Source organism: Microtus oregoni, unplaced genomic scaffold, assembly GCF_018167655.1.
Source record: "Microtus oregoni isolate MIOR12 unplaced genomic scaffold, Mior012 000016F_ref0000370, whole genome shotgun sequence".
Taxonomy (NCBI): Eukaryota; Metazoa; Chordata; class Mammalia; order Rodentia; family Cricetidae; genus Microtus; species Microtus oregoni.
In genome coordinates this window covers 4,726,404-4,741,187 of record NW_024543075.1, presented here as the reverse complement: position 1 = coordinate 4,741,187, position 14,784 = coordinate 4,726,404, and the positions used below count along the sequence as shown (strand labels likewise).

Here is a 14,784-nt window from a genome sequence, read left to right as displayed (position 1 = left end):
AATGGCTAATAATACATTTGCTCTCTCTCTCTCTCTCTCTCTCTCTCTCTCTCTCTCTCTCTCTCTCTCTCTCTGTCTCTGTCTCTCTCTCTCTCCAGGTTCCTTTACACATACTCTGTTGGATATCCAGACCCATGCCTATGGACACACAGGTAAGCTTAATACTCATGTACTTTTCCAGAGTTTTGAAAAACAGGGATATTTTTTCTCCATGTAGATTTCATGTGTCTTTCTCACAACTAAACAAAGACATGGTAGGACCACATTAGTTGAGGTTTTGGAATAAGTAAGTCTCAATTCCTTAACTAGAAAGTAGAGTGATGATTGGGGGTGACTCAAATATTTGTGGGTACAATCCAGCAGGAGTTCCTGCATCAAGCTCCTTAGCCTCTCTGGGTCACCTGTGACATTTCACCCTCATCCCTGTGGGGATGACCTGCAGAGCTACTTCACTTTCCCCAGGAGGAGGAATGACCCTGGATTCACTCTTTTCTTATTTTCTCAGGCTGTCTGGACAACACAGACACCTAGCTGCTCCTACCTCCTTTGTACAGGCAACTAAAGTGCAGGTATTAAAGGTAAGTGTGGGACAGGGAGCATATTCTCACATTTTTGACATAGTGATTAACTCTTAGATGTGTGAATGCTGACAAAGAGGTATCCTCAATTGATTCTGGCCTCACAGACACATAAGGTAAAGGTTGTATGGTCTTTAAGGAATATCAGTGGCGAAATAAATAGATGAAGTCCAGATCAAATTGCATTTTATATCAGTAACAAATGCTATTTAGAATTGGGATTTCCTAGGCAGGATTTGGGATGTTTCTGAAAGTGTGCTCTTGTTTATCTTAGCTTCCTGTATTTTGTCTGCTAAATCTGGCAGCTGAGTCTATTACTCTTGGTACTCAGGGACACCATGTACAAGTCCCAGCCACCGCCCAATGACTATTAGAGCTCTTTGTGAAATAGAAGTTCTACTGGTTGTGTGTAGACTGATCTGAGGTTGTATGATAACAGAGTTATGATTGTCCCCAGGAGGAAGTTTGCAGGCATGCCGGTCCAGTTCATGCCGTTGTCACATTGATCTTGATTTGCTGGGTTTAAGATGGAACTAAGGCTAGCACAGCTGGGTCTCACCGACACTACTCTCCTTGCAAACCCCTCTGGAGCAGGGATGGAGAAATGGGGCTTGGAATCATGTGTGGGGAATGCCTGTAACTGAGCTTCCAGGACTGTTGTGTTTTAGAGCAATCTACTCTGGAAACATGTGAAATGCTCTACTGTGAAACCTGACTTGTATTTTCATACTCCATGTGATTGTTGGGCGAGAGCATCCTGCCATACTGTGTGCATTCCATGTAGCAGACCACAGAGGAACGTCCTGTCACCTGTCACTCTTAGCTTCTGATTCATAACTCACATTCAGAAATGTTCCCTTCACGATGCCCTAATTGGCAGAGTCTGGTAGTAGGAAGTGTCAAGTGACCAGTACACACACAGTCCAGCAGGACCCAGTCTGGGTTGCCACAACTCCATGTCTTCTCAACAGATGCCTGCATTCTCATAATTCAGGGTGTGTGTTTTCTGAATAGTGACTGGCAATGTGAAATCCTACAGGGATGGCTTGGTTCTTTCAGATGGCTCTCTGAGCTGCCTTGCAAGAACTGGGGCTGCGATCAGCTGAGTTCCTATGGCTCAAGGTATTGAGAGACACCCTAGATTCCTTAGGAGACCCTTTTATCCCCCTTAGCTTGAGTATGAGTGTTGAATGTTATGTTCTAGATTAGTGTCCTAGTGGAATAGAGTTCCAAGACAGGAAGTTCTGGGGTCATTGTTGTCACCTGCATGAGATGTCACACTGTCACAAAGACCACATTGGTTATGTCTCCAGAGAATCGGTCACTCAGTGAATGTTCTGTGTGTTATTCCCCACAATCTCAGGCAAGCAGCCAGCACCAGAGGAAACTGTTCTCACTGCCCCTGTGCCTTTCCACAGTCCCACTGATGATCACGAGTGACCATGTCTTCATAGCATCCACACCACAATCACCAGTCACTGTGTCCTCATGGATGGCTGATGTGACCATGGCCAACTCTCCCTCCATGTGTGATGATGTACAGCATGTATGGAATTGTTTCTTCAGGAACTTGTACTCAGGGTCCACCCATATTCATAACAGAGCCCATGTGGGGTGTGTCCTTGATCTGATCATTCCTTTATAATGTGATCCATGAGAATAAAATTTAAACTTTGTTTTCTTACCAGAATAGGTTCTTCGTTACACAGCATTGAATATTAACTGAGATTTAAAATATTTTTTGTTAATTAGAATAAAGGTCATTCTTTTTTTGCCAGAAGCCCAAGCTACGACTCCCATCCTGAGTGTACACAGCGTTATCCATGGCTCCTGAAAACCAGTCAGTTGTGACCATGTTCATCCTACAAAGCTTTGTAGATGACCCCTGGATCCAGGATGCCCTCTTCTGCTTCTTCTTTATCTTGTTCATGGTGGCCATAGTTGGCAATGGCCTGATTATCACAACCATCTACAGAAGTCCCAGCCTCCACACACCCATGTATTTCTTCCTAGTTAACCTTGCCCTGATGGATGTGATCTGCACTGTGACTGTCCTACCCAAGGTCCTGCAGAGCCTGGTGACCGAGAACACCATATCTTATGGGGGATGTCTCCTACAGATGTTCATCTTCTCCTGGGTCCTGGGCTCTGAGCTTCTGCTCTTCTCTGCTATGGCCTATGACCGTTATCTTGCAATCTGCAGGCCATTGCACTATGGAACCCTCATGAGTGGCAGGGTCTGTGTGGCCCTTGCAACCTTTGTGTGGTTTACAGGGGCTCTCAATTCCTTGGTACTCACTTGTCTAGTGTTGCCACTGTCCTTCTGTGGCCCCAATCTCATCACACACTTCTTTTGTGAAATCCCTTCTGTGCTCGTGCTGTCCTGCAGCCCCACCTTTATCAACGACATCATGACTGTCATTGCAGACATGTTCTTGACTGGTTTGAACTTCCTCTTGACCATGACGTCCTATGGCTTCATCATCACCAGCATCCTGCGCATCCGCTCAGCTGAAGGCAAGAAGCGTGCCTTTTCCACCTGCTCTGCCCACCTGATTGTGGTCACCCTTTATTACTCCACTGTACTATATACTTATGTCAGGCCAGCCCTAGGAACTGCTGGTATGCTGGACAAGGTCATTGCTGTTCTGTATACCACTGTGACTCCATCTCTGAACCCCCTGATTTATACCCTGAGAAACAAGGAATTCAAAGCATCCTTTAAAAAAATTTTATTTCCACAATGATGACATGATCTTTGAGTGGAACTCTGGAAGAAGTGGGCAAGGAGTATAACAAATCACTTAAGCCTTTATTTAGGCATCTCTTGATTCTGGTGGCCACAGGCTAAGTCATGACCTGAGCTAAGAAATACAATACTTTTTACCTGATAACACTGATTTCTACTCATTCAAATGTTTTAGATAAGTTTAACTATTTATACTTTGTACTTAGAAACGTGTTCAAATATGTTCAAGCTATTAAATGTTAAGCTATTTCTATGACTTACTAAATCAAATCTAGTTAAATCTCGAGTGCAGTCCTTTTAGTGAACCCCATTTGATAATATCTGAACCTCTGCAGAAAAGACCAAGAGTGAATGGCTAAGGAGTTAGCGAATAATGAACCCTGCCCACACTTGTTCTAGTCATTTGCTGACCTAATTTTTCTGTCTTCATCTTTCTCACTCTTACCTCACAGTTTTCCCTGGTGCTTGGTTCATTCCCCAGGTTGAGGGAAGAAAATCCTCATAGATGCCCTGAGTTACAGGCTGAGTCTTAGAGCCTAGGATCCCCATGGAACCTTCCCTGATTTCAGCATCCAAAGATGTGAGACCAGAACCTGATACTGACATGATGTTCTCTTGTCAGACACCACGTCATTGCAGAGGTTTGTTAAATCATAACTCTGATGTGGACCTCAGCATTTCTCCTGCCTGGATGAGTTTTGTATAAACTAACCATCCATCAAGGTTGCTACTATTCAACAATGCTTCTTGTATGTAGTGTTAACACAGTGAGCTCTGTTCCACTGTGACAGGAACTTAGAAATAAAGAGCTTACCAGATGCATTTGTGTTGGTGTGAGCATATATACCTTGAGCCTTTCACACACTGTGGGGTTTGTCTATATCCTAGAGAGTCACGTGACTAATACAGAACAGATGGTTTACAAAACATGATAAACAGATGAAAGTAAGGAGTGTGGAGAAAAATAGCAGGTAAAGCAGAACCGTGCCAGTGGTTTATGGTTGTGATGGTTAACTTAATATATTCATTGTTAATTTGGCTGGATTGATCTCCAAAAATTTTCCTGAGAGACTCCTCCATGATTATCTTTCAATTATTTCTAAAGACAATTCACTGCACAGCTGTGTATCATCTTCAAAGTGCATAGTACAAGTTGCACTTGGACAGGGAAGCATGGGACAAGGGGTGGGGGAGAAGAAACCAGTTTAAATTCCTCTGTTCTCTGCTGATACATGGTAAGGAAACAGCTCCACCACACCTTCACTGCTACAAGACTTTGCATTCAATGATTCCAAAGTGATGTGACACTTTTGACTGGTAAAGGAAGACTGAGGGGTAGCATGTGAACCACTGAAGAAGAGCACTTGACTATATGTAAAATAGGGAGAAGACACTGAGATCAGATCATTTATTTACCAACGTTCATATTGATATAGTGATGTACACATACCGGAAGTAGTAGCTGATAAGCAAGTACTTAGCTCAGAAAAGCAAGGCTCTCTGTGTCCCTTTGGGCAGGCAACTTGACTTTCTATATAAAAGAAGAGCAACTGTCAGGTCTTGGGGTGGTGGTGACGTGGATCAATATTTATTTGGTGTACGTAGACATGTTTCAACTAATCAAAACTACCAACATGGGACAAAAACACACATCCAGGTTCTGAATTTGAAGGCAATTTTCTATAATATCCACAGTCAAACACAAAGACAGGACACAAAGCACAAAGACAGGAAGATACTCTTAGCAAGGCAGGTGAGAGACAGGCTTACAGTGTCAGAACAGCAATGTACATATTTCCAACTAACATCGAAGGGAGTGCAAAGTCTCTTCAAAACATCCTTGACATTCTTGTTCTTCAGTGCACAGGTGAAGGGGCTCAGCGTGCAGCTCAGGAACTCGTACATTTCTGCAGGCAATTAATTTCTCTCTGGGCAAGTTGGAAGGCGACACTGAACTTGGATGATTAATAGAGAGCATAATGATGTGGTGTAAATGGAGACTGATTCTTCATTTCCTGACTGCCCCTGCCCCGAATAATCACACAGAATTGATATTAATTAGAATACTCTTTGTCCAATGACTCAGAAGTATTCCTAGATATCTCTTAAATCTTAAATTAACCCATTTCTATTATGAGACTTGTGGTTTGTTTCTTCTTGCTTCTAGGGTGGTTACATGGCACCTGCCTGACTCCACATTCTTTCTCCCTGCATTCAGTTTAGCTTTCCTGCCTATTAGTATTCTGCCCTTACATAGGACAAAGCAGACTCTTTATTAACCAATTGTAATAAGACATATCCATAGCATATAGAAGGGAATTCCATAGCAATGTGGCCTGATAGTTTGCATGTAGCTGGACCCCATAATCACATAGGGAGTGGCAGTTTTAGGAGATGTGACTTTGTTTGAGAAGGTTGGAGGAAGTGTGTCACTGTAGGGGTAGCTTTTGAGGTTTCCTAAGCTCAGAATACCACCCAATGTTTCAGTCAACTTCTGTTTGCCTTCTGATCAAGATGTAGCCAGCATCACATCTGCCATCCTCCCCACCATGACGTTAACCTCTGAACTGAAAACCAACCGCAATTAAATGTTTTCCTTATAAGAGTTGTCATGGTGATGGTGTCTCTTCACAGCAAAAGAAACATTAACTAAGACAGATGAGATGAGTAGGTAGATAATGCCTTCTGCTTCTCCCCAGCTGAGCACTTGTGCTGGATGCTGGTGATGATGAGGCACTGGGCGCATGTGGCAAGTTGCTTAGACCAACTATATCCTTGGATGGGGTGGTGAACATGGGGCTCACAGAGGAAACATACCTCCACTATATTGAAAGGCTGAGTGGTGGAGCCAGCCTCCAGGCTTGCAGCAACCACAACACTTAGCATTTCTTAAAAATGCTCCTTGTCAGTAAAAGATATCAGATACACTAGGATAAAGTGAGACATAATAGACCTCTAAGCAAGATACAGTGTGTTTTAAAAACAATGTACATAGGCTTGGGAGAGAGAGGAAAAACAGTATAGATAGTAATAAAAAGAAATAGCTTTAAACAATAAAAGAAATTCTTTAAAGATACAGTAAAAATAATATAAAAAGGCACACAAAATGAAAAATATGCAGAGTGTCTGAATGATGTATATTGCTGTGTTTTCCTTTAATTTATTGAATATTTTGTAATTTATTTCGTTTTAGTTTTTTTAAACAGAAAACAAGCTGTCTTTTTTCATTTTACATACCCATCCCAGTTACCACTCCCTCTCTTCCTTCTTTTCCCTTCACCAATACCTTCCACCACCCCCATCCACTCCTCAGAGAGAGTAAGGCACATTACCTTGGGGAAAGTCCAAGGACCTCCCCACTATAGCCAGGCCAAGCAAGACTTCCATCCAAAAAGAATAGGTTTCCAAAAGTCAGTACAAGCATGAAGGAGAAATCTTTGTGCCACTGCCAAACAACTGTCACCCATATTCAGAGGGACTATTTTGATTCTGTCCATGTCCGGCTGGAGTTGGTGAGCTCCCATTAGCTCAGGTAAACTGTTTCAGTGCGTGTCCCCATCATGGTCTTGACCTCTCCTCATGTTCTCACTCCTCCCACTCTTCAACTGGACTTTGGGAGCTCAGCCCTTTACTCTACTCTAGGTCTCTGCCTCTGCTTCGGCCAGCCACTAAATGAAGGTTCTATTGTAGCATTTAAGATATCCATCAGTCTGATTACAGAGCAAGGCCAGTTCGGGCACCCTCTCCTCTATTGCTTAGAGTCTTAGCCATGGTCATTCTTATGGCCTTCTGGGAATCTCTCCAGTGTGAGGTCTCTTTCCAGCCCCATAATGGCTCTCTCATCTCTGTCCTTCCTCTAGCTCGACGTGCAGCCTGCCCCAACCACGGATGCCCTCACTGACAGGAAGAAATGCCCAGTAGCCACCAAGAGAGGCACATTGTATGTTTGTCTGTCACATAAAATGCACTTCTGTTACTTCTGTTCCTTGACATGACATCAGATTCCTAGTCGTAGGTTCCAACTAGTTCATCAACAGCTGGATCAAGCCACACCAGTGTTTTCTATCTCCTCAACAGACACAGGAAAACACCTTCCTGAGGGCCACTTTGACATCCTTATTCCTCAGAGAGTAAATGAGGGGATTCAGGGTCGGGCTGACTGCTGTGTACAATAAGGTCACCACCTTGCTATTTTCCAAGGAGGATCCGGAGCCAGGCTGTACATAGGCATAGATGATAGTGGAGTAATACAAGGTGACCACCACCAGATGGGCAGAGCAGGTGGAGAAAGCACGCCTCTTACCCTCGGCAGAGCGGATGCGTAGGATGCTGGCAATGATGAAGCTGTAGGATACCATGGTAAACAGGAAGTTGACCACACCAAAATAAACATCTGCAATGACAGCCATGATGTTGTTGAGGGTGGTCGGGCTGCAAGACAGCAGTAGCAGTGCTGGGATTTCACAAAAAAAGTGGCGGATTTGGTTGGGGCCACAGAAATGGAGCCGCGCCATCAGGCCAGTGTGCACGGATGTGTTGATTGCACTGATGGCCCACACACTGCCCGTCAGCAGGACACAGACGGGCCGACTCATCAGCATGCTGTAGTGCAGTGGGCGGCAGATGGCCACATAGCGGTCATAGGCCATGGCCGAGAGTAGCAGTAGCTCAGCCCCCAGAACCCAGATTAGGAAGAAAATCTGGGTCAAGCATCCGTTATAAGAGATGTGGCTGCCCTTCCTCACCAGACCCTCCAACATCTTGGGAAGAACAGTGGATGTGCAGGCAATGTCCAACAGAGCCAGGTTTGCAAGGAAGAAGTACATGGGGGTGTGAAGACTTGGGTTCAGGCTGATGGCCATGAAAATGAGAGTGTTTCCTGCAAGAGCCAGGATATAGAAAGTGGAGGAAAAGGCCAAGAAGAAAGCCTGGAACCCAGGATCCATAGAAAATCCCTGCAGGACGAACTCTTCCACATCCGTATAGTTGTTCATTGCGATTTGAAACTGAGCCCCTGGGAGTTACTGTGACACAGGTGGGGATGGTCAAGAAGACACAGGGTGTAGAGCATCCTTCATCTCTCATAGGGTCTTTCAGGTGTGACTAGGAATGCTTGTCATGGGTGCGGATGCTGTAGAAAACACATAATTAACATGATGACATCATCTCTCAACATAGTGTGTGCTAGTCTGAGCTCTGCACTCTGCACACAAAAGACCCAGAACAAAAGGAAACCCTGCCTGTGGTAAGCAGTATCCCTCTATAACAACTGTTATCTTTGGTATTTATTATGTCCTATGATATCTTAAGACCTGGAACTCCTATAAACATATGTGCCATTCTTTTAAAACATACCAAGGGCCAATCTGGTCCCCAGCACAGGTTTTTTTTTTGTACTTATCAAGGGGTAGGCCAGGCTTCTCAGATGCAGGCTGCAAAACAGTTCTGGGGAAGCGTGCTTGGGGGACTGGAGCATGGAGCAGTGGTAGTATAACATGCAGTTGGAATAGACGGTCTTGGCTCTTGGGAATGAAATCCACATATCTCTTGTGAACAGCACAACTGTCTATTTCTTCCTGGATACCCTAAGTACTCATTGTGGATAGTAAACCCGGTGAGGCAGATAGGACCTTGTGGAGTCTTTTGCCTTTCAGGGAAGGTGTCAGGCTGTGCCGGGGCTGGAAAATCAGCATCAAAGGCATGGACACAGCTTCAACCCAGGCATTGAATTTCTAGGCTATCATCCTTGCTCAGTCTCAAGTCTGTTTTCCATACATCTCATACACCTATGAATATCTAATCACCCAGGCCTCTTCATACATATGGATCTCTGGCCAAGGAGAACATAGACTGATCAGCATATGGTTAAAAAAAAAAGTTCTGACCTCTCTAGTGTCTCCATGGGAGTTAGTTGTCCCAGACCCTTTCTGGAGATTCAGGAATGGGCTTTTGGCTATATGGCAACAAAGAACCTACTCTAGTGTATGTCCTTTACAAGGAAGCATTTCTCCTCCCCTACAAATGCACAGATCAAGGCCTCTCTCCTGTAGGGTGAGCTTGAGAACTGGACCTGAGCTTTTGATACCTCCCCGACCTCCTCCCATTGAAGAATCATGAAACCTATATACCCTCCGGGGCTAGTACCTGTTACTGCAAAAGCAAATCTGGTCTGTCAGCATTCCCTGCAGATGCCCCATGGCCTCATACAGTACTCAGGGCTTCTCAGTTGAGCCCCCAAATCCCCTCTGTTGGCCTCTCAGCCCAGTACCTATCTGTCAAAAGCTCTGGGTCACAGGTGGCTTTGAACCCTGAACTCTGCACCAGATTCACAGGAAACCACCATGCCTCTATCAGAGATTCAGAGCTGCCTCAGAGCCAAATTGGAATGTAAGCTTTCTGATCTTCACTGATCAACAGCTCAGATGGGTCTCAAAGCTGACCCACAGAGGCCAAGTTAATAGTTTCTATCTGAAACTGTGAGGGAAAGTGACACTGGTAACAATTTTTTAAAATATTGGAATAGGTTAGAACAAAACCAAATATCTTTTGAGAATAATCATACATGCACACACACACACACACACACAAAGAAAAAAATCAGGGAAGGTAGAAAGAAGTCCATAGGAAAGATGTGAGGAGGATCAGCTCACATGGAAAGCGAAGTTGTCCCTGAGTGCATCCAAGTCCAAGATGTCTACATGTCATGGAGAACATGCAGTGTGGCCACAAAATGAGAGTCCTGTTTTTCTTTTGTTTGCTGTTAACCTTAAAGTAGGGTCTGCCTCTTCGCATGGACACTGAGATTGCTAGGGAATGGCCCTCAGAGAGCAATTACCCACTCTGAAGTAAACAGGAATCCCTATGGTGGCCATAGTCCCCAAGCTGAGACACCAGAACTTTTAGGCATAGAGAAAGTAGGCACCTGAGGCCATATGCATAGGTCTAGGACACTGACCCCTATGGTGACTTCTACCCTGGGGATGCCCTCAAGACAGCTTGGCTCAGAGTCATGTCCATTTGATCCCTGTAGGAAGATGGACTTCACATTAACACACAATCACTGAGCACAGTCTATGGGCTTACCCCTCCTAACCATATAATCTTGGTGTGACATAGTTCTATCAATAAACCAACACTGATTGCTCCCTCATTGTATAGGGAGATTGAGCAAGGACCACTCTCATTCATTGCATGGGGAGTGTGGTCAATATGAGACATCACAGTTGAGGTTGGTCATGAGTGTATGAAACTTCTTTGCAGTTTTCAAATCCTCTCATGAGGGCAGAGTGTGTGAAGTCTGTGGTTATCAAGACCAGAATCAGTAAGCGGGACTTAAGTTTCAACATGTTCTGTGGCATTGGGTATAGATAACGAGGCACCTGAGTTCTTAGCAGCAGATTGGCTTCCCTGCAGAGCCAGAAGTCCCACAGCAGGTAGGCGAATCATCTCTTGCAGTCATAGAACAGTTAAGAAAGTAACCACTTTATAGTTAGCCATTAAAAGGATCCAAAGGAGCTAAAATAATACACACCTCACAAATGAAATGATCATTTTCCACCTTAAGTTCCAAATCCTCCAAAGTCCTTGAACTCTATCAATATACACATTCTCAATCCCTCACAAAACTTCACCCACTTAGCATAACAGCAAATTCAAGTCTCAGCACAAGTCAAGATTTGAGCAACTCCTAGAGGACATCAAGATGTGATATAATGTCATCAGAGAGGCCTCCATTGGCAGTTGATTAGAAGAGATGCAGAGATCCACAGCTGAACATGAGAGAGAGAGCCCAACATGGAGATTTCCATAAGGTCCTTCCCTTTGTTTCTCAGAGAACCCCAAGGAAGAGATGAAGAAAGAATTGTAGGAACCAGAGGCATGAAGAATACCAGTTAAACATGACCCACAGAATCAACTGACCAGGGCTCTTAGGGGCTCTCAAAGACTGAAGAGACAATCATAGGGACAGCATGAGCCTGCACTGGGTCCTCTGCATGTATGTTATAGTTGTTAACTTGGCGGTTTTGTGGGACTTCTAACAGCAGGAGCTGGGGCTGTCTCTGACTCTTCTGTGTGCTTCTGAGACCCTTTATTTTTTACTGGATTGGCTGGCCCAGCTCTGATATGAGGGTTGGTGTCTAGTCTTACTGTATCTTGTTAGCCATATTGGACTGATGTCTCTGGGAAGCCTGTTTTTTAATAAACTGTTCTGAAGTGAATGTTGGTGTGAAGTAAGAGAGGTATTAAGGACAGTGAAGGGAGGGGAAACTGCAGTTTAGATGTATTAAAAAAACATTAAGAAAATAAAAATAAATAAAATACAAGCTTCAACTACATCTGGTCTTTCTAGATCATTTTCCATAAAGGTATAATTCTGTGATATAAAACTAATAATCAATTTATGGCTTCTGCAACACTGGCGTAAGGAAATCTCGTGGTTCAAATCAAGTGACCATGTTTTTAGCATATAAGCCTCAAAACTGGGGCTAATTGGTTATTGAGTAACTGATACTCATTTGACCCTTACTGACCTGGAGCAGTAATTACCCACAGAGCAGGGCACCCGATTATTCCAGTGATGAGGTGTGCCAGTGTTACCGTGAACCTAGTAACTGATGGTGCGGCTGGTGGGGACTGTGTTCCATCTGTGGAAATATGCTTGGTGGATCAGTGCTGTACTGATCACACTCAGTCATTTACCAGAAAAAGAAAACCAGCACGAGCTATAGGGACAGGCTTGAGTGGGGTGGACAGCCCTGTATCTGGTCTGTTCTCTGCCCCTTGTAGCTGGCCACACTGCTCCATCTCTGGAATGGCACAGAATACAGGAGGCTTTGATTCCTGAAGATCAGAAGGCACAATGGACTAATGTTTAAATTTTTATTTCAGAGGCAGTTGTCGGATATCTTCTATGCCACTCCAAACAGGAGAGAGGGCTCAGAAGAAAACTGAGGGGAAGCTGCTCACTGTAGCTCTAGGCAAGCAAGTTCTGAAGGCATTCGATGGGCTACTGCAGAACACACAGAGCAACATGTCCTTAGCAATAGTACTCCCAGTATATTAAAAAGACTGACATTACACATAATACATGTGTAGGAACCCCTGTTGGTCAAACCTCTGGGACGTGGTAAAATGCACATTCATCATGGAGTCAGGTGGGTCTGTCTGGGCTACATCTAAGAAGAGCTGTACTTGGGATACCTTGGTGGCTCCTTCTTGCATAGACTAAATGAGAACTGATCTGAATATAACCTTGGACCCACCTTGCTTCATAGGACAAGTGTTGATTGACTCTTCCTTTTGCTTGTCTATACAGGAATTCCTCTTGTTGATGTCCTGGAGCTTCCTAGGGGATGTTGCACATGGGGCTATTTAATTCCAGGTTTCAGTTACTGGGGACCAATTTCTTCCCTCTACATTTGATTCTTTCCTATCCAGCATTTTGGCCATAAAGAACTGCTGGCACCCCATTTAGTTACGGTCTCTGAAGACAAATGTGTTAATATTTTAACACACCTATCTGAATCCAGTTACATGTACTAAACTCACTCCATAGCTTCAGAGATGCAGGCATCAGTTCTTGATCACACTCACTCATGAAAAGTAGAAACACAACCCCACATCCATGCATGGATGTGTCTAGAGCTCGTCTTATTTTACAGCTTTACTGGTATTTCCAAAGCTTGGAATCCTTCATAGAGATAGCCCCTGTGTGTCAATCTTGTCTAGCGTGTCTACCTGTCTCGTTGCATTGGGCTGGGAGGCTAGCCCATCTGGAAAAACTCCTGAACTTCCTCTCACAAGATCTTTCTCTAGAGAAGTCTCTGTTTCTACCTCTGGGTCTAGACAATCTCAACTCAGCCCCAGATGCTCTCTGTGATTCTTGTAGTGGACTTGGTTTTGTGTTTGTCTTTTTTTTCAAGGCAGAGTCTTTTGTGTAGCTCAGGTTTGCATTTAACAGCAGATCTTCTTACCTTAGCCTCTGATATGATTGTACCTGACTATCCAAAGTTTGTATTTGCTAAGAAAGCTAAGAAAAACATTAACAAACACATCACAAGAGTAAATATGTTACAAAATCACAAACTCCAGTGCAAGTGTTTGTCCCCTCCACACCATCTTCTGTTGCTAATTACTTCACTCCTGTTCTGGCTTTCCAACCTGTGAACTGTGCTCACCTCAGCATCCTGCCTTCTCTGGCCTGAGTATCCAGCAAGAGCCTCTGACCTATATCAGAACAAAACCAACCTTCCCTCATGTGACAATTACAATCTCAGACCTAGAGGAAGCAGTTCATTCCTGCCATGGGGATCAGTTAGGGGCAGATGATGTATTGATTTGGATGACAAATGACTCCATAAGCTTAGGTATTTGAACACGTTTGCCAGCTGATGCCACTTTTTGGTGAGGTTTTATATCCTTGCAGTTTATTGGTATATTTGAATTGATTACCTGGTCTTGATTTAATTTTGATATGTGGTACCTATCCAGAAAACTGTCCATTTCTTTTACATTTTCCAGTTTTGTGGAGAACAGGTTTTTGTAGTATGACCCAATGATTCTCTGGATTTCCTCAGTGTATGTTGTTCTGTCCTGCTTTTCATTTCTGATTTTGTTAATTTGGATGTTCTCCTCTCTACTTATTGATTAGTTTGGATAAGGGTTGTCTTTCTTGTTGATTTTCTCAGATAAGTATTTCAGATACACACTACGACAAATTCAGACATAATAGACCTCTAAGAAAGACAAAGTGTCTTTAGAAAGGTACATATGATGGGAGAGAGAGGAAAAACAGTATAGACAACTAAAAGACAACTAGTTTTAAAAAATACAACAAAGTCTTTAAAGATATACTAGAATAAAAAAGACACATAAAGATTGAAAAATGCAGAGTGTAGGTTATGAATATTTTTCCTTTGAATTTACTAAATGCTTTTTGTGATTTCTTTCATCTTATTTCTTTTTAAAATTAAAACAAACTATCTTTTTTTCATTTTACATAGCAATCCCAGGTTCCACTCCCTCCCACCCTCTCATTCCCTCCACTTATCCTCCCACAACACCCACCAGCCACTCCTCTCAGAGGGCGAGGTACATTGCTTTGGGGAAGGTCCAAGACCCTCCACACTATATCCAGGCTGAGCAAGGCATCCATCCAAAGAGAATATGTTCCCCAAAAGCAGAAGGGACAATCCTGGTGTCATCGCCAGTGGCCCGCAGTCTGCCCCAGGCACACAACTGTCACCCACATACAGGAGACTAGTTTGGACCCATGCTGATTCTGATCCTGTTCAGCTGGAGTTGGGGAACTATGTCCATATCATGGTCTTGACCTCTGCTCATATTCTCATGCCTCCCACTCTTCAACTGGACTTTGGGAGCTCAGCCCTTTGCTCTACTGTGGGTCTCTGCCTCTGTTTCTGGCAGCCGCTAAATGAAGTTTCTATTGTAGCATTT

At 43.8% G+C, this 14,784-nt stretch overlaps 2 protein-coding genes across 2 annotated transcripts; one reads left to right on the top strand and one right to left on the bottom strand.

Moving 5' to 3' along the window:
• Positions 1–2,401: 2,401 nt before the first annotated feature.
• LOC121457998 (olfactory receptor 13G1-like) lies at positions 2,402–3,325 on the top strand. Its single transcript, XM_041667111.1, has one exon. It carries the CDS (start codon positions 2,402–2,404, stop codon positions 3,323–3,325), a length of 924 nt encoding a protein of 307 aa, XP_041523045.1.
• A 4,072-nt stretch (positions 3,326–7,397) lies between these two features.
• LOC121457635 (olfactory receptor 13A1-like) lies at positions 7,398–10,199 on the bottom strand. Its single transcript, XM_041666544.1, has 2 exons — positions 10,163–10,199; positions 7,398–8,341 (listed from the first exon to the last, which is right to left on the bottom strand). Exons 1-2 carry the CDS (start codon positions 10,197–10,199, stop codon positions 7,398–7,400), a joined length of 981 nt encoding a protein of 326 aa, XP_041522478.1.
• Positions 10,200–14,784: the final 4,585 nt, after the last annotated feature.